The 25996-nt window shown below is 40.1% G+C and overlaps 1 protein-coding gene across 1 annotated transcript in view; it reads left to right on the top strand.

The window, feature by feature from the left end:
- The window catches only part of rbms3 (RNA binding motif, single stranded interacting protein), a 190716-nt gene extending 173855 nt beyond the window's left edge, over positions 1-16861 (top strand). The window contains exons 11-13 of the mRNA XM_088404487.1: positions 7173-7283; positions 14286-14378; positions 16733-16861. Of these exons, the coding sequence (XP_088260613.1) occupies positions 7173-7283; positions 14286-14378; positions 16733-16861 (333 nt within the window). The remainder of the gene's footprint in view (positions 1-7172; positions 7284-14285; positions 14379-16732) is intronic.
- Positions 16862-25996: the final 9135 nt, after the last annotated feature.

The raw sequence follows: 25996 nt of genomic DNA, 5'->3' as shown, positions 1-25996 counted from the left end.
TGACCTCATTACCATGAATACTTAGCTTAGATTAATTGAAGGTATTTGAACACAAACCATCACAGTTAAACTATTGCTTACACCTATCATATGTCACCGTAATTGGACTTGTAGCCAGCGGTACATTACATTACGATCGACAATGTCGAGCAGGAGATGAAAAACGGAATTTAAATTCCGGCCGCGCCCCCTGAGATATTACCAATGACGGACATACAAATGAATTAATGGGTGGTGACCGATCCATCATCTCATTCGTTTTCATATAATCTGTTGAGGACAAATACCTACGCGGTCATTAAATATGTTTGGCGGGCAAGGAAAATTCGTCACTGTTGTCAGACCGCGTCGTCATCAGATCCGAGCGACCCCTCTCGAGCTTCTTATTCGCCGTCGCTATTCAGTTTTTCTCTGTAGACTTCTCGAATGTTCACACTTAGACTTGAAACCAACATATCGAAATCATTTCTTCTTGTGAGACAGTATTTTTTTTTTCATTTCTTTTCCCAGTGTGTCAGAAGTTAAACTCATAGAACTTTGTTCATATGTTACGGACTAAATCTTCCATTCATCCATTATCCATAGTCACTTATCCTCACTAGGGTCGCAGGCTTGCTGGTGCCTATCCCAGCTGACTTTGGGCACTAGGCAGTGGAAGACTAAAACTTAATGCAGCAAATTTATTTTACATGGGAAATTTGTGCAGTTTTGAATAAAATAATATGTATATTATTTATTATTATAATAAAATATTAAACATATAAGTTTCTTATATTTTTGCAGCAAAACAGTATTTGACGTAACGGGCAATGCACTAAACGGGTCGCATCCTGTTGTGGTCCATCCGATTCATTTGTGTCCACTGTTATGTCCATTTTGTCCAAGCAAGAGAGCAAAATTAATCGCATCCCAAATGTAGGAGACTATGAACGTTTTTGACAGTTTACATTTGAATTGATAGTGTACGAAATAGTTGGGACTGTGATGTGTTTATTGCATGTGCAAAAATCAAATTTCAACCATCGAAAAAGCAGAACAATATGGAACATTTTCCGCACTATAAGGCGCACCGGATTATAAGGCACACCCTCAATTAATGACATATTTTAAAACGTTTCCATATGTAAGGCGCATCGAATTATTAGGCACTCCCTCAATTAATTACATATTTTCAATCACAATATAGTAATACTCAAAGTAATAACAATAATAACTCTAAACTCTCAATAGCATAATAACTGAAAAATGTCAATATGAGCAACTTGTTCAAGTGTAAACACACAAAAGAAACAGGTAAAGCTTACTTATTCCCCATCTACCGATCCCAATCTCAATATTGATCCATATATAAGGCGCGCCTGATTATAAGGCGCACCATCAGCTTTTTCAGAAAAAAATGAAGGCTTTTAGGTGTGCCTAATAGTTTGGAAAATACGGTAATCATTTTTTTAAAAATCTTCATAAAGGGCCAGAGATATTATACAGGTCACACAGTATTTACTTGCCATATCTTCCACCAGCTGGCCACCTACTAAGCAGTCGCGATCTTTTTTGAAGTCCAGTAAACCCGTCATTTCTCGACTTATTTGGAAATAAGTTCAGTATGTCTCCCACCACGTCGGTAGTCGAAGAACAGTCATAGTGCTCTATTTGCTCCGAGGGGGATTCATGCTGCGGATTAGAGTGAAAAGCCCCACATGCTGGCTCTTTTTCCAGGACTTGCATGAATAGAAATGTGCCCGAGGGTGGATTCTCTGTCCGCAGACAAAGGTGGTTATGAGAGTTTTTTTTTTTTTTTTCGTCTAAACACAGCTTGAATTAAACACAAAAAGAAGGATGTGAATGTACACTCGCACAGAAGTAGAAACACACATGGTCGGATCATGTACACAAATACATTGATGACTCACAATAGCTAATTGAGTTTTATGATGCGGCGTGCGTGAGTCGGTTTGGCGGATGATCGTTTTACTCCAGGCATTCAGTCTTGCGAAATATTTCAAAAATCAGTCATTAGCACATGTTTTGAAGAACATAACAGACTTTCCAGCCCCCCAGAATTTTTTGCTTCATGTCAGCATACGTGAATGAGATGAGACAAATAAGAGGCGGAATAAGTCTGGGGTGTGTTTTCACACACATGCTGGCATGAAGGCATCGACATATGGCTGCAAAACCTCACAGTGAAAAAGTGGAGGAACTTGTTGAGTGAAATCGGGGTCCTCTTTCATGTGAGACTACAAGTGACACGTTGTTTGACTAAGACTCACTGCGGTCGTGTTTGACGTTTGGGAGGATTTGACTATACTGCATTCCTTCCTTATGTGGTTGAGATTTGCAGCTTTACCAGTCATGTATACGCTTACAAAAAGTAAACCGCAGACCCTGTGGAGACATGTAGTACTGCATGTAAAAAAAATAATGGTTTGCACTGGAAAATCAGTTTCGATACAACAGACACATATTGTTCCATTTTAAAATAGATGAAGACGAGTTTTGAAGTGTATTTTTTTTTTCCCATTGGAAGGATATGTCTTACAAGGTAATGGCAAAGTTTACAGTACTGACAAATTCATTCAAATGGTAAAACACCTAGAAAAAAAAAAACGTGATGAGTTTTAAAAGTCATCGTGCCAAGATTTTCGGGTCACCTAGTGGAAAAAAAAGACATCGAGCCGTGTTAATTGGGTCACCAAAAGGTAGGTAGGTCAGTCGGGATGTTAGCTTTTGTGTGTGGTTTAATTTTATTTTATTTTTTTCTTTTGCATGGCAGTAAAACATGGTAAGGCCGGCCGACTTCAAACTGAACCTTACCATATAAAATAATATATGGACAAGAACGTCTTGGTTTGCCATTTATTTTGTCGCAACAGCAAAGGACTTGACACTTTAGTATCTACAGCACAAATTGTCACTTCCGCAGGGTGCTAAAAAAATGACTTACGCGGACATGTACAGTGCCTATTGCAGCCATTTAATAAATGACTCAGCCTGGCACAGTTGCCGTTCCTACTGATCACTTTTGAACAAACCAAGCTGACGCAAATGTGTGCTTTGTGTTTCTGGCGTCATTTTATCTCATTGACTAAAATTTATGGGGAGAGAGTTGCCTAAAATCTCACAGTTTATATTAGTAATAAAAAATGTATAAGTGGAAATGTGTTCTGCTGTGTTAAAAATGTTTTTTTTTTTTTTTACCCTTTTTTTTGCCAGTGTCGGAACTTAAGGTCAGTTTTGGATTTTTGTTGTTGGTGTTTTCGTTATTACCGCCTGAATACTAGTGTCCAGTGTGAGATTCTGTTGCCTCAGGCGCCTGAACTGAGGGTGAGGAAACGATCAACTCTTGCAGGCAGCGAGATACCACTGAACATTTGAAGCAATGATAGAGTAGATACGCCCAAAGCATCATGTTGGATGTGTTCACCTGCAGCAAAGGAGCTAAAACATCAAAATTATTGGATGTCGGAATGCCCGCCTCCAGCATTTTAGATAGTGATCACGTAGCATCAAATACCTGCCGAATGAGAAATTTCCCTCCCATCCTTTGCACTTTCATTTTTGAGGGAGTTGCATCCATACTCAATTCCGAAAGCACGTAAAATATTAGGACTGTTTTTTGCCCACATTATCTTCAATCTAGACGATTTTCTTTCCTGGAAAGAATCCTGACCGCGATGAATACTAAAAACGTCCCTGTAAATATCACATATAGTGGCTTAGCATGAGTGTTTTCAGTGGGGTAGATATCGTGCACAAAAGGAATCAGTCAGCCATAACACCTGCTGCGTATGTGACATTTATCTGGTCTATCGAGCTTGCGGTGACTGAGTGTGCAAACCATCTGATACTGATCAGCGATCCATCAGTCCTCGAAGACGCTTTTCACCGGTAATTGGCGGCCATTAAAAGAAAAAAAAAAAAAAACACTGCGGGTTGTAACGTTTTTTTTATTTACTGTACATTGTCTCCTACGGTTGGTGTATATCAGCGGCAGTAACAGCCGAGGGCCCGGTATCGTCCTCGTGTCTGTCAAGATTGTGATCAATATCACCTTAATCATGACAGATTTCCCTCAAGCAGTCACACAAAGTCACATATGTACGCACACAAAGGAGAGACATCAAAATATGTCTCGGCATTCATGTCGGTCTTTAATTTTCTTTTATAGTCCGTCTGCTGCGGGACATTAAACCACAGTGCATACACACGCGGACGCACACACAAACACCCCCCCGCCTTCCTCGCTCCGTCTCACTCTCTCGCGCAGACGCTCCCTCTCACAAACACGGAAAATCGAAATCACAAATCGGCTTAACTCTCCCTGACACGTCTGTGAATTAAGCCCTTCCGTTGCTCTCGCGTTCCCATTATGAAAGCATTGTCAGTAGCTGAATCGGTTACAGGTGCTACTTCTTACCACCCTTCCGCCTCTGCCTTCCTTTCGCTCTCTCGCCTTCCTCTTTTCTAACCTCTCTCTACCGCTTTGCTTTCTCGCGCTTTCTAACATCCTGACGCTCTGCCGGTAATCATTGTTGCACAGATCGAAACGAGAAGAAAACAGGAAGAGTATCCGTTGTTGTTTTTTTTTTACTGTTGCCGGCCATTTCAAATAGTGGCAAAGAGCTGTAAATAATGTCATACCTTCAATATCTTTCAGTATGTTCTACAAATTACTTTGAAATGGGCCCTGGAAAAAGTATTTTCAATGGGTAGTTTTTGACTTCACTTGCAAAGATGATCCAAAATTTGTGTATGTGTACATTATTACTGTTACAGTACATTGTAGGTTACTGCATTAGCATATATTGTAAGTGAAAATGCGTTTATTGGACACGTACTGTATCAAACTACTATAACAGTGAGAAAACAACGGTAGTATGTCTAAGATGTTTGCATTTAACTCATCTTTTCATGCGTTGGGCATTGTTATAGTTTCAAAATGATATCCGGCATTGCTGAAGTCTTCGTTTTACAACATGTTTAACTGCAGCAATTTGAGAATAAAAAAAACAACCAACACAAGAAGCGAGACGGTCTTTGTAACGACACCGTTTCTATTTTTTTTTTCCCTAAACGTGTTTTTCATCCAAATATTTTCTGTCATCATGACTTTGCTAATGACAGACTACGCCACCACCATTGGAACGAAACGCCGTCGTAAACCGAGGAACCCCTTATATTATCGGGGTCTGCAAGTTATGGCTCCAGGGCCGCATGTGACTCTTTCATCCTGAAGCTCCCTTTGACTTTGAAAAATAATGACTACCTCATCTAAATTTAAATTCCCATCATTTCCGGACTATAAGCCGCTAGGTTTTTTTTTTTTCCCCTGCATTTTGAACCATGCGGCTTTTAACGTGATGTGGTTTCTGGATTCGTTTTTACACGAGCGCTAATAGCAGTCAATGCATTCACCCAGTCTTGTTAAATCTGACCAATTAAATTATTGACAGTGGACCAATGAAAACATCCAAGTTCACCCAGCTAACGAATATTCATTGGCTGTTTGGGGCGTCACGTGAGGCAGAAGCCAGCGAATCAGCAAGAAAGAAGGATGAGAAGACAGTAGCGCAGTTAGCATCTTTAGTTGTGTTTTGTGGCATTATGTTACAAATTACGGAAATTCCTTGGACTTTTTTATGATATCACAAAAGAACTAATGGGGAAAAAATGCTAGGGTGCATAGATTTCCAGCAGATGAGTAAAACTTGTAAAATTTTAAAATGCAACAATTCTGACGATGCGATTGCAACTGGACGTGCGAGATTTTGTGTACAAAAATCCTCATTGTCCAAATTTTGGACCATAGACACCCATTATTACAATTTTCGAGATGCATTTTATAGGATTTATGACATAGATTTTCCTGCGATTTTTGCAACATTCTGTTGAGCGGTGGTCAAACTTTGTCAGCAAACAGGAAATTCTTTGTTGATGTGTGCTTCACCTCAAGCCAGTAGGAGGCGGTAGAGACCAGTTAATGGCTACGTCTTAAAGTGTCATACCTAACCCTTTAAATAATCCTTGATGGGTTTATTACTTACTTGATTACTTTATTACAAAACTATTTGCATGGTTGGATGCTGCAGGTGGATCGTTAAAGTTTTTGCTTTAGTTTTATGATTAAAAGGATCTCAAAAAGTCATTTTCTTATCATATGTGATGTTATTCTTACTTCAAATGTCAAAGAGGTTTTGTGTCTCCCATTGTTTTTCTTTCCGTGGGAGACTGTCCAAATGGCCCTTTGAGTGTTAAAGGTTGCCGACCCCGTTGCACCTCGGGAATATACGGTACCGTTCTGACAAGTTTTGTCTGCGGAAAATCCTTATTTGTGCCGAATCCCCTCTCCAATTTTATCACACACGCTCAAAGTGAGAAAAGACACAAGCTGAGTTGTGGAAAATGGCTTGAAGGATTTATGTTCCTCACGGAGCGTCAGCATTTGGGCTGAGGTACTCTTGTGACAGAAAAAGAAAGAGTAACACGTTTCCCTTGTGTTTTTTTGACACCGCGAATGCTTCCAGCAATCTCATCCGCCCGTTAGGGAACGCACGCCGAGAATTGCACCAGAGGATGGAACCGAGGAGACAAAAGCTTCTTCGCAATCAATGAGCCACACCGGCTGGTATTATTTATGCATCGGCGCCACGTACTGACCCTTTTGATGGAGCAAGCATAGAGTTTATCGATTGTGAAAATTGTGGTGATCCCTGTGTTGTATCGGTAATTTTTGGCATACCGTTCTTTTATTCCTGGCAGTATCGGACTTATCCTGGATGACGTCCGCTTAAGTCCCCAAACCGTTTCTCTTTATCTTCACTTCACGGCTTATCCCTTCTGCTAACACCGTTTTGTTCCTCTACCTTTTACGTCCCTTCAGTTTCTCACATTTCTCTCACTATTCCAGTGTCACAATTCGCAATTACTCTTTGCCTCCTTGCAATAGTACATGTTGGAAATTAGTACCAAAATAGCATAGTGAATACCACTAATATATTACATACATGTCAATAACGTCGTGGCTCCACTGTATTTTGACAATTAACATATTTCCGTAGCGAGTCAAGCACCTTGGCCAGAATTTGATGTGATGTTTTTGAAGCGTTAACTAATTACATTTGTGTTTGCAGTTCAACTGAACAGTTTGTGCTCTGTTTTGTCTTCTCATCCAGGGTGCAGTGATCACGCCAGCCATGGACCACACTATGTCCATGCAGCCTGCCAGCATGATGGGTCCCCTCACCCAGCAGATGAACCATCTGTCTCTGGGCACCACAGGAAGTGTGAGTACCCCATACACATATGTATATAAGATAAGCACAAATGAAGCATCTAGTGAGGTGCAGGTGGTACAAAAGGTACAAGCAGAAGATTATGTACTCGACAACCTGAAATCGGTACGGGTAGAAACTTTATCACTCGGGGGGATCAGCTAAATCGAGCTTTTGTTGGTGTTCTGTTCCAATGCAAACCCCCAGATAAAATTCCCATGCCTTTTGCACCATTTGGGAGTTCAGTGTTTTCATTTGTGATGGTAGTAGCAGGAAATCCGCCGCATGATTTTTCAGTGACAGATCCTGTTTTTGAGAAGCCTGTCACGGGTTGTGGTATGTCGTCCGGTGGCCGTAAAGTTTTTCAGTCTGCCGCTGAAATGCAGAACGGGACAGAAAAAGCTCACGCCTGGCGGCAATGTTCCTGCGCTGCTTCAGTATCAATTGGCGAGCCGTGAGCAGAGGGAGTGAGGCATTTACAAAAATTTCATGCGAAGCTGTCAAACGCTAATTGCATCACGACTGTTCAAATGATATCTGAAAAGACATCAAAAAGATGTAGCTGTAAAGTGACTTTTTGGGAACTCCGTATTTGGACTTTTAAATAGGATGCGTTTTGTAAGACATGCGTTTGACAAGCTGACAGACTGAGGGATGAATGTTAACTCTTTCGGTGCCAAGGACGAGAATTTCCAGCATGTGAAATACTTGCCAGTGTTGAGCATTTTTATCGTTGATGTTTTGTTTTGTTTTTAATGACACTTGTGGCCAGCGCCCCCCTTAATATTATGCCAATCGAGAACTGTTGTAATGTAGTTATATACATAAGCAAACTGTATACATAACCATACTGCGGATGCATAATGCAATTTTAATGACACACAGGAAAGCTTTACTGTTTGGTACAGTACAGTTTGCAATACCAGACTGTGATGGAGCTGATCAAGATGTTGTGGTGCAGTTTGGGAGAGGGGAATTTGTCATCTTAATCAAGAAATAATTTGCTTCATTTCCTATTTTAAATGTGTCGTTTGTAAATCCACAAATTACTATTATAATTACATAGAATATTTTCAATTTTAAGGGAAATTGTGCCCTTGACATCAGGGAATTGCTTTCCTGTAATGCCTCCAACATATTTAACATCCATGTTTTTTTAAAAAAAAAAAGAAAAAAAACATACTTAAAGAAACTACAATTCACATCCACTGCTATTGACGGATATATACGTCAAAGAGCGGATTTACAGCCTGGGGCCTTCTTGTCATGTATACCACAAGTAAAGCTAATTCTTTCTCCACCAGTTATTGAAAATCAGCATTCCCTCCCCGACTTCTAAATTTATTGCAAAACCTTGACAACCGTAACGTGACACGCTATTCAGTCCTTCTGCTTTCTCACCTTTAATTTGTCACCGTGGCGCTCTCTCTCTCTCTCTCTCACGTGCTAGCTCGCATGAAATATATCACTCCATTAGTTTTCTCACTCACACACAGGCGCGCTCGCTATCGCCGCCTTTAAATCAAGAAGCACCTCCATTCCGGGATCTGGGCGGCTTAACGTTGTCACCGGTCTTCCCGCTTTAACCCTCGTGCCCCGGGCGCAGCTTTACCGCGCCTTAACGTTTAATCACAATGTGGGTGTATGTGTGATGGAAACGGCGCTGTACAGTTAGCAATGTGTTTGCCGGCGACTGCGACGCCACGTCGGTCCTGTCAAGAAGAACCCGCCCCCACGTAATCTGCACCAGCTGTACTAACAGCCAGGATTAGACATACTGTATGCTAATCTATAATGACGGCTTCGATGGCTGATGATTTGTAATAGTAGAACAAGAAAGCTCTTTTTGGATTTTGATTTTCTCTATCGGTGAGACGCCGAAGACAGTCTATGCGACGTTTGATAGTGGTGTTCTGTTGGCGTTAAATTTGGACAGTTTTGCAGGGAGTGCTTGAGGAACGCTGTAAAAGACGGATTTTAAAAGAAAAGTGGACTCCATAGTGCATATTTGTCAAGTGCGCGCACATGTGGTGGAGTTGTGAACGCCAGCCTTCTGGTCACATGACTTTTGGCACAGACTGACAGTAGTCATACTAGGAGTAGGGATGCATGGAGAAAAAGTACTAATAAATGTGTTTTGAGTTAGCTGACAAAAATAAAAATACAAATTTTCAGTAACGATGTCCATTTTGAGATTCTTACAAAAAAGATCCTCCTTAAAGGGACACTGCGTAAAATTTAGACCCTTTTTCATTCAAAAGGAATCATTTAAATGATTATAAATTTCAAAAACCTGCAAATAAATATGTTCTTAAAGATGTATTAAATATAATCGTGGGTCCAGTGATCATTAAATTATATTACATGGGGGGGTGCCATGTTTGTTATAGCTACGGGCAATGGAAAATGCAGCACCTCCGGCTGTCTGTTATGAAAAACTCTCAAATCTTACATATTGTCCGTTTAAAGTCTCCATTTTGAACTCCCAGCGACCAAAACGTTTCAATTGAAGTATGTGAAAATTAGTGAACGGTCCAAGATGTGCACCATTGAAAGATCAACGTGCCCAAATTTTAAAGGGGATTTTACTTTGTCAACCTACAATGTTCATTTCCACCAATGTAATTGGTAAAAATGGTAAAAATGTGTCTTCAGTGTGGAGACCAGTGAGCTCTTAAGGAAGCACCACACCTTAGAACGCTCTTGGCTGCGCGTTTGGTTGTGGTTTTCCTCCCACCATCAAAAAAAGAACCCAATGTTCATAGCTTTCCCAGAAATTGCTTCAGCTTTGACGTTTGGCTTGTTGTGAATGAGAAGCGAGGAAAACATCACCTTTTACTTAGGAAGCGTGACTCATCTGTTGGTCACTGCTTTGGAATGGAGTTGAGTCCACCACAAAATGCTTTGGATCGGAATTTTAACAACTGTGTTAATAGAATGTTATGTTTTCAATTACATGCGTATTTTTACGTATTGCAGATATGTTAATGCAAGTTTACTATTGGTATAATTGGAAAAATACCACAATGTCATTTCGTGTGAGGAGCTTCCCGATTTCCACCCGTAATATGTGTCATAAATGAACATTTTTGCTGAAGTGTCTGTTATTGTTTCACAGCCCGCTAAATCTGGCATAGATGCAAAACGGCACTCCCCGGTGTCAGGTATTGCCCAATCTAACAGTTGTCAAAGCAAAACCTGCGTGAGTTGCGTTTAAAGCGCCTCTGTGTCCGTTATATAAACCAGTTCACAGATAACAATTCATTTACTTTGCTCATTTTGTAGTCTATACAAACATGATTATGGAATACTAAAACAACTTATGTATTGTGTAGACTGATTGCACGTTCATTTATGGAACACCGGCGAGATCTCAGCACTTACCAAGAGTCCATCAGTCATTATGATTGCAAAGTGGATGTTTATTAGCTTTTTGTTTTGTGAGTTTTAGTGTAGGCGGACATGGCGAGGGGTGACCTTCCCTCCACAGTGCTTGTCCTTTTTCTGTCATCGTATATATGGTACAACCTACGTTTCTGTTGTCATGGTGACAGTGGTGACTGACAGCTTTAGTGTACGGGGAAGACAGATTTGTAAGAAGCGTCTTCTTCTGTTATCCACTCCTTTATTGATGGATAGGGCTAACGTATCGCATTACATATCGAAATATACCGTATTTTCCGCACTATAAGGCGCACCTGATTATAAGGCGCACCCTCAGTTAATAACATATTCTAAAACGTCTTCCATATATAAGGCGCACCGGATTATAAGGCGCACCCGCAATTAATGACACATTTTAAAACTTTTTCAATCACAATATAGTAATACTCAAAGTAATAACAATAATAACTAAAATTATAACTCTAAACTCTCAATACCATAATAACTCAATGTCAATATGACCAATTTGTTCAAGTGTAAACACACAAAAGAAACAGGTAAAGCTTACTTATCAGTTCATTCCCCGTCTACGAATCCCAATCTCAATATTGATCCATATATAAGGCGCACCTGATTATAAGGCGCACCACCAGCTTTTTAAAGAAATGAAGGCTTTTAGGTGCGCCTTATAGTGCGGAAAATACGGTACCTATTAAGACCCATTCTAAGTGCTCACTTCAAATGTATTTATAGAATATACTAATCTAACCAACCTAAAGTAACATTTTCATCATAATTTTTCAATTTCTGAAACGATGCACATTCTTCTGCTTCAGATGTTTGTGGTTTATCTAAAAGAAGACATGAACGTTTACGCTGCTAAATGTACCTCCTGGACAAAAGACGTGGAAATATTAATCAAGACAGGACATACATTTGTTTTATTAACATCGCGCCGCGTAGCTTTGTCGGCAATCTTGACAATGACGGAATTGTGAGCTGGTGCGGCTTTAAAATGATTATTATGCCCCGCCGCTTGAATAGGTTAACTAATGCATATGGTTGAAAGGAAAATCATATTAAATATTCTTATTAACTTAAAATTAAATTCCATATTCACTCCCGCAGCCAAATATAACATTTCAAATGGACGGCCTCCTTTTGACAGGTACATTCTGATACGGCTAATTATCTCTTTCTTCCTTTCATTTGCTTTCATGCAGTCCTCACAGGTGAGTTGGGTAAAAGGGAAGAAGACCAAAAAAAAAAGTCTGAGAAATTCGTATGCATGATTCTGATTTGCCAAGGCGGAGAAGGTCACTCGAACAATCTCCTCGGCCCTTTTCGCCGATAGCAGGATGAGAGAAAGGGAAGTGACAGGAAGGTGAGCGAGGAGAAGGGACGTGCTAATGTGTCACCGAGTCTGGATATTTCTTTTGTGAGCGTGACAGTCGGGAAGGTGAGATAACCTTAAAGTCACCGAGAGTCACTCTGGCATAACAACTTCCCCATCTCGGGGTATCCTCCCGGCCGTGCGTAGCAGCAACAGTGGGGGGGGAGTTAATCACCCATGCCTATGGCCTTTAGCTGCTCTCATTAGCGGCGAGCGCCCGAGCCGTACCCGATCCATTAGCAACACCGCTTGTAATGACACTTCACCGGCACCGCCGGGCCTGAAGCCAAATAATGCTATTACTACATCCTACAGCGGACTGCCGTCACAAATTCTGAACGCCGGCGGGGGGAACGGGGGTCTGTCGGTGAACAGGAACACAAGTAACGGTAGCAGCAATCTGAGAGTCTAGTCCGACATTGTCGAGATTTTTACTTCCTTGTCACGATTTCAAAATAAAAGCGAAAGGAGGCTTTTACGTCAAGGTTAATTCTGAGGAACACACGCGGGCCCGGGGAGAGCATGCAAACTCCACACAGGAAGGCAAGACCCAAGTGAACTGTGGGACGGACGCCTCGAATACCAAAAGATTTGCAAGAAAATATTTTAGGACGATGTTCTTTTGTTTGAATTCCTACATCAGGGGTGTCCAAAGGGGTGCGCAATGTCCGCCGTCCTACATGTTTTGCAGGTTTCTTTTCCTGACACGCCTGATTCAAACGATCAGCTCATCCGCAAGCTCGGCAGAAACCTGATAACGATCCCGATCATTTGACTCAGGTGTGTCAGGAAAAGAAACCTGGAAAACATGCAGGACGGCGGCCCTCGAGGACCGACTTTGGACACCCCTGTCTTTCATGGTTCACTTGACTTGGACTTAAAGCACCTCTGGATTGTTTCATTCCAAATCCATTATAATGTACTGAGCTGTAATATCCAAATATTTGTTTTTACTTGATCTTGTCTTATAAAAACAAAAAACAGAACCAGGGGCCCCTCCTTTTATGCGAGGCCCTTGTAAAGTCTTCCGCTTTTCACCGCCTTTCTACGCACCTGTTTGTGGGCGCCCTAGTAAAGCAATGACCGTATTACTTCATATAATAGAGTACATTAAGCCTGCGCTCCTGATAAATATTTTTACGTGCAGGAATGCGGTCATTAAAAAGGGGCAAGCACACTGAGAAAAAAAAAAGCCTCATGCATAGTGTCAAGTCCTCATTCATATTGCATGTGAAAGCCCCACGGCTGTCATGTAACCCAACCTGTGTCACATCTGTAAAATGGCCATCATGGTGCGAGGTAAGAGCCAGTTAAAAGGGGCAAGGAGAAGCATGACTAAAGGAATATACGCCACGGGCAAGGGGCCTTCTCTTTCTTCTCGTTTCTCTCCTCCTTTCATTCCCTTTAGCAGCTTTTTTTTTCTCCATTTTCCATCTTTTTCTCAGTTGTGGCCTTGCACATTTGCCTGCATGTGAAGTCTTGATGATACAGCGGGACATTTCCTCCTCCTCCTCCTTCTTGCTAGTTTACCTCACATGCTCCTCTGTTTGGCTCTGGTGTGAGAGAGCAACGGTATTCTTTTAGCGCCCCCCAAAGGACATTTGGTGCATGGAGTAAAATTTGGACTGTCACGTTTGGAATTGCGGTGAAACAAAAAAAAAAACTCAACTCTTCATGCGCGCCATTATCATGGCCAACATTAAAATGCAGTAGCATTGGTTTTATCATATTGATTACCAATCGTGCTTTTTGGTGGTACTTTTTAAAAAAAATACTTAAAATAGAACCATTATTGTAAGGGACTATAACTGTTTGTACCCCTGTGCTAATGACAGAAAAATCCACTGTGGTAAAAATAAATAATAATTTGTGTGACACAGTTATATTAAAAAAAATCACAATTCTTCCACTCAGTCTACTCCGTAATATGCTCTGAATGTAAGTCTATTAATTTATTAGTGGTTCATTAATACTGCCCTTATCGCTCGATCACTGTTTTGTTTTTCTTTGTTTGTTTTATTGCCTACCTTATTATTTGCTCGATTATGGCTCGGGGAAGTGAACAGATCAAGAATTTCATTGTGTGGTATTACTATGCATATGATAATAAAACTCTTGAATCTTGAATATATATCTATATATGTATATATATATATATATATATATATATATATATATATATATATATATATATATATTCTTCGCATGTTAATGCACGTCATTTTTGTGTGTTTCAGTACATGACTGCGGCCGCCGCTGCAGCAGCGCCTATGCAAGGGACCTACATTCCCCAGTACACTCCTGTGCCTCCAACAGCCGTCCCTGTCGAAGTAAGACTTCCAGACACTTTGTGTTTACAATCGATAATCGGCAGACACTTCACCAAAAGAAGACTTCATTACTCCTCACAGCCCCAATAACGATAAGCATTTCTTAACCTTTTGTTTAACACGGAGATAGTAGGTATAAATAGTTTTCCAAAAGGGTGTTCCAATTCATTTGTTGTTAATTTGAAAATAAAAATGAACTGTTCTCAGAAAGGCAATAAAAAGATATTAGTTTTTCAGATATCTGCAGAAACCCTGTTAAAATCCCATGTACCCCCTGAAGGGCCCTCTCATACCCCTAGCGGAACTCGTACCCGTATTTGAGAACCGCTGCCTAAACGTATGCATTTTCAGAGCATACTGTCAAGTGTTCTTTTTTATATACAAATGTATTGGCCCGCAACCAATGCATAAAAATAAAAAATACAAGCAAAGCAAGCTGAGTCAGAGGTTTTACGAGAAACCCTCTTTCGCCGTAACTTTAAAATTGTCCAGGATACCACCTTGCTGACTAAGGTAAAAAGAAAAATCTTTTACCTGATGTCCTCCTCTTTCTGGATGTTAAAATAATCCAGTATTCAGTAATTTTGCTGGCATGCATTGTTCCATTGCACTCTTTCAGACCATCGCTGAATTTAAGTACTTTAAAGCATCTTTGGCTGCATACATTTATTGGATGGTGGTATCACTTTCAATTAAACCCCATTCATGTTCATGAAGTTGTTTGTAGGCTTCCACGGCTATCATTTCTGCTTCCAGAAGAACATTTGCAAATGTCCTTGTTTTGAATACCCTTCTTGATAGTATTTTTATATTACATTTAAGTAGCTTCTGGAGCATATGACAAATCATGAAAGCAGGAGAGCGGGATGGCTGTCTGGCAACTGACAGTGTGGTCATATTTAGATGGACTATCAGTCGTGTGTCGGATGACAGGAACTCAAGTGAGATACAGTGCGAGCGCTGCTGTCTCGCTCCCTCGCAGGCACATATATACAACACGCACACACGCACGCTTGGGCATTGTAGGTAGCCGAAACACACATCTATCAGCCGCGGCGCTCCGGCTAGCCCCGCGAGCACAGACGATGACAGTTTCCCCTGACAGACACATTAGTTTCTTCTCTCTTCTCTGAAAGGCGCGTACAGGAACGGGATGGCGGCAGAGAGATGTAGTTGTAGTGTCGCCTTGGGCCCCTGTTTACCGTTTCCACCTTCCTCACCAGTGAAGACTCAGCGCCGGCATTTGCTGCCGGATGGGTATCGATGCATCATGTGGTGTCGGTAGGGCTGATGTATAGGTAGCTTGCAGTATCCTTGAGAGCTTGTTAGAGGTGATTGACACAATGCGGCCGAACGTAGTCCCAACACAAATTGGGCTTTTGTTGTCATGAAAGGAACAGATTTGGAAACGGGTGCAGACAAGAAAAACAGAATGCCGTTGTACACAAAAATTCAATTTAACACAGGGGGTAATGAAAAATAGACTTGGAAACTAAACTCAGGAAGAAATTTGGACTTGGAACACTTGGTAGATGTTCTGTAATTTGACTCCTTGAACAGATACATAGCATACATGGAATCATAGCAGCTGCATGGCACTGTAAGCAAAACTAATTATCATAATACAAGACACACTGGACATTAAACCGCAGGGCTCAAATCATGAGAAAAAAGTTGCAGGTTATAGTACGAAAAATATGGTAGTAGAATCATAGCAGCTGTATGGCACTGTATATTATATATATATATATATATATATATATATATATATATATATATATATATATATATATATATATATATATATATATATATATATATATATATATATATATATATATATATATTTCTATAGTAATATGATGGACGCATTCTGTCTGTTAGTTAGCAATAAGTATATGCGCACTCAGTGCTCAGTGGCATGATGGTGCTGCTGCACTTTACATTTTTCAATTAGATGTGTTGTTTGTCATCCTGATTTCCTTATTAGCTTCATTATGAAATAAAAGACACTTGGAGATGGACATGGAAATGTTGTTTAGGGCTTAAATTAAAGCTATAAATGAAATGTTAAAATTCAAGACGGCAGTACCCCCTTATGGAGCTGCGACCTAACAAATGATGTGCAAATCATCTTTAACACTGAATTCATTGTCAAGGAGGAGGCCCATATTATAATTTTAACAACATATTAATATAGCGTACATGTGTTTTTACTCAAGTCATGCATACATTTGTCATACAGGTGCTTGACGCCGTCATCCGGTATCATACTAATACATTTAAAATTGAGATTGACCCACTGAACCTTCAAAAATATTGTTTTTCACAATTTACCTGATTTGTGTTTATAGGGAGTGGTGACGGAAGCCTCCCCCCAGACAGTGGCGCCCTCATCACAGGAAGTGACTGGCCAGCAGCAACAAATTCAGGTCGACGGAGCCGCCGACCACGTTTCTGCTTATTCGTACCAGTCCAAGTAAGTCAACCGAATCCTCAATGCTGACTATAAGACGCACCTGTGTATAGGGCGCACCCTTAACGCAAATTATAAGGAAGCTACAGAAGCTCATGAGGCCCAAAAGCACTGCAGCAATCAGGGAAGTTGTCAAAAAAAATTAATTACTTTGAGAAAATTGAAATATTGACTGAGGGTACATATAGCGGTTTGCTTGTATTTGTTCACATTAAATGGAAATCGCTAGTGCTCAAATGCGTATTGCAATCGCTAACAGGTTTAGCACAGACAAATTTCATTGGTGCCTTTTAATTCATGTGTAGAAGATCATAATTTGTATTTTTACTGACTAATATTCAACTTCGAAAAATAATTTTAAAAACAGATAGCATACAATGTATATTTTTTTATTATTATTTTGGCAGGATTGCTTAAGGGGTGGTCGAATACCTGATTATTCAAATACCTGATTATGAATATTTTACAAAACCGCGAGTATAAGTCTACCCCTGACTTAACTTTTACATGTCAAACAAGTCAAGCCGTCTTCTCCTTTTCATAATTCGTCAAAGTCTGCCAGAAATAGGTCTTAATGTTGTTGTTTTTTTAAGTTTATGCTTGAATGTCATTTATTGCTTTTTTTTATCCTTTTCTTTCGAATATTTTGATTGCAACTGTATTTCTCCTCTCCATGTGTTCTCCTCTCCCATCAGATAGCAACGGCCTGAGAGAATGTTCCTGTGACAGCGTTGCCTTGAGACATAAGGTGGCTGCACTGTGAATGTGAAGGGGGGGAATGTAGGGGAAGAAAAAAAAAAGGAGATTGCTTCCAGATTGCCCAGGCACCAAAAAAAAAAGAGACACTTTTTTCATTTTCTACCTGGTCACCTAAAGGGGAAAAAAAAACAAGGAAGCTATGGATGCTGAAAAAAGAGATTTGGGATATTGTAAGGCACAGCGCAAAGAGATGAAGTTGTTAAGTTTGAAAACCTGCCCGAAGGGTTGAGCTGAAGCTAGGTAATTTTCTCAAAGAAAATTCTCAACCAATTTAACAAAAAAAAAAGCAAAAAAAAAAAAAGACAAAAAAAAGGCTGAATGTGAAAGTGAAGTTTATTTTGTAATTAGAAAGGGGGAGTCATGTTTGAAACAAACACAGAGATTGTCTTCCTCAGATACTAAGCTAAAAGTTGTTTTCAATATTTTTTATGTTCTAGTGTTAAATTTTACTTTTCTAGATATATTTGAAAAACAAAGTGTTTTTTTTTCTTTCTTTCTTGAATCTTCATGGCCTTAATTTCAAGGGCGCCAGAGACTTTTTGCAAGTTTAAGTCTGGCGTCTGGTTGAGGGTGGGGGGAAAAAAAAAAAAATCAGTATTTTGGACCACTTGGAAGGTTCGAGAGACTGGATGCGTCATTTAAAGAGGAAACAGAATCTATCACATAAGCTGTACAGATTTAATAGAGAAAAGCTTTTGGTTTTCTTTTCTTCACGAGAAGAATGCTTTGATAATGATTACGTCAGAGGTAACAATGTGTTGAAATGCGTGAAAGACTTGAGCTCCGAAGAGATTTTTCACATTGTGGAAAAAAAAAAAATATATAACGTGCTGCGTCACGGGTGCAGTCTGTCAGCAAAACGCTGAACTCGCTTTTTTTATGGTCATCGTTATTATTTACCAAGCAACGTCGCTGTCAATCACATTACAGCTTTTTATCTGCCACATTTTACATTTTTTATGAGCTTTAAGATGTTTTTAGCCCGCTTTGCTTGTCACACTGTAAATCTTAAGAAAAATGACAAAAAAAATGTATAAAATGTACAAAAACAAACACACACAAAAAAAAAATGGCAGTGAAACAAAACAGTAGATAGAATATAGGAGCTTATGGTTGAGATCAATCAGTGCAAAAGCAATAGACGAAATTGTTGACAATTTCTGTAGTCTTTCCTAGTTGTGGATCAAATGCAGCCCATGGATGGCCATTTTTATACCAAAGATGAAGATACACTCTGAACCAGAGGTTTTTTTTTTGTGTTTTTTTTTTCCCAGTCTCATTTTTCTTTTTCTGTTGATTGTTGTTGATGTTAATGATGTTGTTGATGTTGATATTGCTGTTGTTCTTGTTGATGTTGTTGTTGCGCTTGTTGTTTTGTTTTGTTTTTATTTGACCTTGACGGCCGGACCAGTCCTTAAGGATCCTTCATAACACACCAACACACACTCGCATACTTGTCATACCGTATTTCGATGCATGAGGTGGCACCGGTGGCAGTTTTATTTTCTTTTTAATTTCAATGTCACGTTGTCGAGCGAACAGCCTGAGTGCATTTAGCGTTTTCTTTTCTTTCTTTTTTGTAACCTTGTACGGGGGAATTCATGTAAACTGACTGGGGAATGTTGCTTACTAAGCTCTGCTCTTGTTGCAGCGTTTTATTTTCCCCACCATATTTGCATACTAAATTGTGTTAACGCCTTTGGCCTGATATGAAGACACTCCAAAGTGGAAGTAATTTTTGACCAAAATAAAACAAATGAGGGTTATTTACTGCAATTTTTCATATTCAACACAAAGTCACGATTGCAATAACAGAGAAATGCCTGAATTCAAACCCAAACCAATTATGGTGCATTTTAACATTAGCTGTTATTGATTTATGACTTTGTTTGTTTGTTTATTCGACTTTTAAGGCTCTATTTTCATGACCGGCTTAAATCCTGTAAGGAACCGGGCGTAACTGTACACAGGCGGCTTAGACCCGGTTAGATCATTTCCAGATATGATGCATTTTTGCATTTTTATCATTTATTATGGCAGCTTGTCACAAGTGAGAGATGCGAGTTCTTTGCATTGATGTTTACTGTGGTCTTGCACTTTTCATTTTTACACACTTCATCCACACTTTCCACTAACAGTTCACACGGTAGCAGCAACAAACATAAAATTGATATTAACTACTGCCCACAGTAATATTTGTTAAGAAATGTTTTTTGAAGTGATGTAGTGCGTGTTCTGTATCAAGAACAGCGTTGTTGAGCCTACAAAACTATACATTTGCTCTGTGTAGTCAGCTTCCGCTTTTACTTTGTTTTGAAGGCGCAGACAGGAAGTCGTTGTGTGTACCATATAGGCCGTGCTTATTAAGCTAGAACGTGCTACAGCTAACCTACTTCCAGCGTCTGTCACGTTACTTCCTTGCCCCTCCGAAAGCAATGGCTGTAAGTTTTGTGTTTTAAACGTTCTAAACATAATTTCTGTTGAGTGTATATGCATGCTAACGGTCTAATTGGCATTTGACAAGATCGCGAACGTGCTCGTTTAGCATCGCTAATCGTTAGCATAACGTTAGCATCATCGGCGCATAAGCTGCATATGGTTTCAATGACTTCATCAAAGAGTATTGCTTAAAAAAGATTGCTTTGCTGGGCAGTTCTGCTCAAATTATTGCAGCCTACCACTCTCACGTTCACACTGGTGCTAGAACTTTTATTTTTGGTCCATGCTTCACTGGCACCATTAATGTGTAAAGGCCAAAGCGGGTTCTTTTGCTCTAATTTTCCCTTCTCTGTCATCCTCTCCCTTGCGCCCCTTCTCATGCCCTCGATGAGTTTTTTTTTTCTTTATTTGGTGGTGCAGAAGCAGAACCACGAACCAATTTCAGTCATCTTCTCAATGAGGCTTGACGGGTCCAATTTGTCTCCCTCTGGGACAATAGGATCCACTTCAGTGTCCCACAAGATAACAATTTGGTATAGAAAAAAGGAGAGCTTTGGTTATGATCGCAATTAAGCCCTAGTTGCTTGATGAAGCGTTAAAATCTTAAGTTCAGTGTCCGCTGCGCTACATTTAGGAAATAATACCACTGGCAAAATTACACTCATGTTATCATGAAATGAAATTTATCTGAAAATGATGACTACTTTGTAGAGTGAATCGAGAACAAGATGACCCATCAAGGACTGGAATCGAAATGATACTTGACGTAAAAGTAGACTACGGCGATCACAAACTAATCCAATTGTGAGTTTTCTCCAGAAAACTGTCATGATGGAGGTAAATGGACTTGTGGCCTTTACATGCTTGCATGTCCTCCTTCTTTGAATATGCCTGATGAATCGACTAAAAATGGATTGACCCAGATGTCACTTGTTTCCAGAACTGTCCACGGAGCAATATGTTGGGTGTGACACCATATAATGACCCTGAGGTTTTTTTTAATGGCTTGAGGTCTGAGGTATTGGGCACATGGTCTGTGAACAGGTCTCATCCTGGAACCTCCCACCAGTTCCTTGTACCTCTGCCTTGAAACATGGATTTCAGGCCTTTAAATCCCATAAATCAATGTGACATTTCAGAATCCGAAACACCCTTCACAGCTTTCCCAGACTCCCTGTTGTCTGTCTCATATTCTCTGCCAACCTGCTCTCATTTGCGAAGCAAACAGGGCACCGTGGCAAATCTGCTCGATCTGGCATTCAGTGGGAAATGCCAATCAAGGCTGTCTGGTGCCAGACTGCGAGCGCAGGCCCCAAATGTGGACTTTTGATGAAAACGCCACCCCCATGGCGTCTGCTCCTGACAATTTGAGCACAAGATGCATAATAGTGGTCTACAGGTTGTTGGCGGTGCTCGAGGTCCTTCTATTCCACTGCATTCTTGGTAGCTCCACCCCTAAAGACTTGGCCAACCTTCTGGCTCTAGCACATCTGGATGCGCCAGAGGTGGAAAGGTGCTACTTGCCTCTCCTTTGCACAACACCAGGTGAACTTGATTTGCAGTTGTGCAATGGCATTCTAACTGGATTTAATCCAGAACGTGCGGGTTGACTGTGATGGTAGTGTTCCCTTTAGTTTTGAGCACTGTATGTTTTCACAATCAAACTGTGCATTCGGTGCCTTTTAACACAGCTTTCAGATTGTAAATGTTATTCAACACATGAAGCACATTAGGGAGCTTGTAACATACAGTGAGTACATACCATTAAAGCTTCTACTTGTATGTATATGGTGCTAAAGAGTTGGCTTGTGCCTTTGACATTGATCTGTTTAATCTATGCAGCCCCCATATATTAAACATATCATGTGAGGAGCAGATTGGATTCAGAAGCAAACAGAGTGGAAATAGAAAAGTAGATTCTTTATACACAAAAAATCCAATGTAACCGTAGAGACCATTGGAAACTAGACTCGGAAACTAGACTCGGAGGGAAACTAGGATGCCGGCCTGACGTGACGGTTTGAGAGCTGGACTTGACTTTGTGACATGCTACGAAGAACCCAGACATCGGTCCTGTCTTACATATCGCAACAAACCGAAAAATCATAGCCGCATGCTAACCGATGCTAAGAACAAACCAGTCACAGCAGTAAATACAGGATAGTATGAAATAATAGTCGTGGAAATTATTAATACAATAATAGTCACCCTCACAACATTCAATCAAATCGACCCCTTTCTCATCTCGTTTGACCTGCCACTCACGATCCATACATCCTATGAAATTCTGGCACATTACAACTCCCCGGTGCCATTTTTATTTCCTTCCTGCCATTGCTTCATCTTCGGCGTGCACAAGGAGTCGCTTCCCTGTGCAATTCTGTGTGTCTTAACGCGGGTATGGCTATGGCGCAGCCATAAAGTTCTCCTGACATTAATTATCCAAATAGGAGTCATAATACAGAATGTGCACATTGGCGACTATAGCGGTTCCTCCAAATGGCCTGAGATTCGATAGTAATGGAATTATGAGAGAGAGGAGAAAAACACCACAAATAGGGAGACATGCATCATTTTTGCTAATGGAGAATCGATGCAGAGAAAAAGGCATGAGTTTGCTGCCGGTACGCATTTATTATAGTTCCCCATAGATCTGAAATATGACCGAGCTAAACAAACAGAAGAAGAGTTTTCTTAATGGCACGCGAGCACGGCCGCGCCGTCCGAGTGCTCGCTGCAAATTGTGGCTCGTTTACATCACTTTGTGTCCTCTTCCTCAAGGCGCCATCGTCATCATCATCATCGTTCTTGTATCATTTCAAACCTGTTTAGATTTAGACAATTTACTCTGTATTCTGTTCTAATCGAAATATGTACAGTGACTGCCCTCTGCAGGTGGAATTTTTGAACTTGCGATTGAATTGTGAAAGTCAACATGCATCCATTTTAGAATGGTGTTAAATTATGAGACACAATCCTCTAATAATAATAATGATAATGTGCTCCAGCTGCCTATGAGTCTTGCCACAGATTATTTGTGATTATTTGGCCATTGTTATGTGTCCTTTTTGGACATTTTTATAATGAAAACAACTGTCAAAGTAATGATTTGAAAATAATACATAGCATAATGAAAATGATGAGAATTAATTGCTATTGCAATTTAATATCCTCTTTCATATACTTTTTTAATAAAAACACTAAATTAATCTGTATATCATTAAACTGGTATTTATTATACAATAATGTTTTCGTCTTAGAGTTAAAAAAAAAGTTTAAATCATGGATTAATATGAAAAAAACACTTCATTTAGCTACTGCAATTAGAATTGTTAGCGTACTAAACACAAAATTTCAAAACGAAACATTGTTGTTGAATAATAATTATACTGTAATGAACATTTGCTTTTTTGCATTGCTGGTACTCTTATGGAAGAAAATCTTGGAGTCATTTTTTTATTTTTGCTGGAAAACTTATTTATAAATATGTATTTATAAATATGTAAATGCAACGGAGGGGCAGAGGTGGTGCCAAAAAACAAAAATCGAACCAGACCAAGCACAAATGAATGAACTGTTAAAGGATGATCTAAATTGGTTCCAAAACATCCATATTTTGATAACCTGTTGATCCACGGACTGGTACCGTGCCGCGGACATCTGTCCTTCAAGATTATCTTACAAATAAGACAAACATAAATTCATGCACCTAGCATATTTAAAATTAGGTTTGAATTTGTTTACAAATTTGCATTTGCCTACAATTATTAATGAACGTCCATTTTTACAAATAAGAGCAAAGTATTGGCAAATAGATGTGAACATATGTGCTAATATGTTCAAACAAACACGTTTGAATGTTTTCGTCAATAGGTTTCAACATGTTTAGCCTACAGGTACACACAAGCATAAATTTGACGCATTTGCAATCACGTTCAAACATACTTGCAAATATAAAATTCCACAGAGGGACTCAACAACCGAATAAGCATATTTTTCTGCATAATAATGCAGTGTGTGTGAATTCAGGCAGCCTTATTTATTTTCGGTAATGTTATACTTGTAGTAATTGACCCTCATTTGTTTCCCCTTTAAAGTCACATCAAGTGCTGTATGTCCCTTTATTATTGTTATTGTTGTTTTATTATTATTTGTTATTTTAGAAGGATACTTCTGGAAACATGCAGTAAATATCGGTCCAAATCACAAACTAACTGTGCATGTAAAGAGATATTTGAGAAAAATGAAGAGAGAACGCAATTGTATCTGCATCATGTTTTCCCCCCACTGTTTTCTATGGTGATGTGCCATTTTATTTGATTTTTTTTCAGTCTGTCAGTATGGACTCCTCTCTCAGAATTTCTTCAGCCATCCTTAAGTGCGTTAAGCGCGCCACACACTACACGCGAGGCTGCTACTATTTGTTGACTTTCACCATCAGGTGGAGGCAAGAGATGCGGTTCAATAACTCATCATATGTCGGGCTAATACAGACTCGCGTGTGCATAACGCGGCGAGAAATTTGCCTCAGTACCCATTCTTTGCACAAACACACAAACAACAACAGGGACCTCCTGCTTTTAATTGATGCTTCGGTTGACTTTTGATGAAAGTTATCGATTTGCCACACAGGCCTAGGAGCGCATTCAAGAGTTAAATCAGCTCCGTGAGAAATACGCCGTGCATCAATCACTAGGAAAAAAAAAAAAAGCTGACCGGGTTGTTGTTGTTATGAAGCGCAATAGGTGACAAAACTGTTATTTGGACAGTAGAGCGGCTTTTACTTCTTTTCATTTCTGTTGCTATTTGTCGCTGTATTTTTTTTTTCTTCTTTTTTCACCTCACTCGTCTTCAGCGCCGGGCTGGATGTTGTCACGCCTCGCACATGCTGCACAGTGTGTGTGAGATCTTTTGAGAAGCTATCTGTACATCTGTGGATGTGAACTTGGATTTAATGAGTCTTTTTTTTTTCTTCTCTCCGATGAAGCTTTCAATTAAAAAAAACTGTCAAAAGGACCAAAGACTGCTGTTATCATTCAATTTGCGCTACAAACGAAATAAGCATTTACGGACGCTATTATTATGCAAACGAAGATGCTATCCGTTAGCCCTGTTATTATCAGCATGCTCGATGGCACCTGCTACACGTTGACCTTGTATCGCAACATCCGGCTCATAATTACGGCTTTGGCGAATGGAGCTCCGGCCCCTTGATGGGATTTCCTCCCCATCGCAGCTCAAGCGCACTTGATTGGGCGTAAAGTGGTCATAATCAAAGATGGAGAAGCGCCCTGGTGGGGAAAGGCGATCGATAATAATCAATCTTCCTCTTCACTCTTATTTAAGCCCGATCAATCGCCGTCCTTGTCACCACCCGGAGACGCCTGTACAGTCGATACGGGCGGATGCAGTCGCCGGTTGCCTGAGAGCTCCCCCAGCAAGATCAAGGTAATGAGGCGGCCTCTTTCGGACCAAGGACATCTTAATAGGGAACAATTGACTCTGTGGAATGGATTGGATGAATGCGCGGATGCTTTCAAACGCGATGGAACAAACGCGTATCCAGAGCCAAGCCGATAGTGATGTGTTGTTGGTCACCAGCGATCTGCTTCTCAGAGCCCTTTGAAGTCAAACAACCTACTTTCGGCTTGCGCAAGCTGTTTGCGGATTACTTGGGGGGGGGGGGGGCGAGGCAAGGGATTCTGCTGCTAATGAACGTGCGAGTGTGTGCGCTGCAACTGTTGCCACAAAATATTTCACCCTTATGATACTGCTTTGTGTTTGTATTTTAGCTTTTTTTTTTTTTTTGGTCGTTTGTTTTAATTTACATGGTCGGTGATCCAAGTATCATTTCCAAATCCACAGGAGGAATATTCTTTTTCTTGAATGTAGAATGTAAGTTTACTTAATTTTAGTTTGGGGTCATGCGAAGTGCTTCCTGTGT

The sequence above is a fragment of the Hippichthys cyanospilos genome, chromosome 21, assembly GCF_059441005.1.
Source record: "Hippichthys cyanospilos isolate Australia breed blue-spotted pipefish chromosome 21, RoL_Hcya_1.0, whole genome shotgun sequence".
Taxonomy (NCBI): domain Eukaryota; kingdom Metazoa; phylum Chordata; class Actinopteri; order Syngnathiformes; family Syngnathidae; genus Hippichthys; species Hippichthys cyanospilos.
Note: the sequence above shows the minus strand (reverse complement) of the source record. Positions and strands in the feature narration are given on the sequence as shown.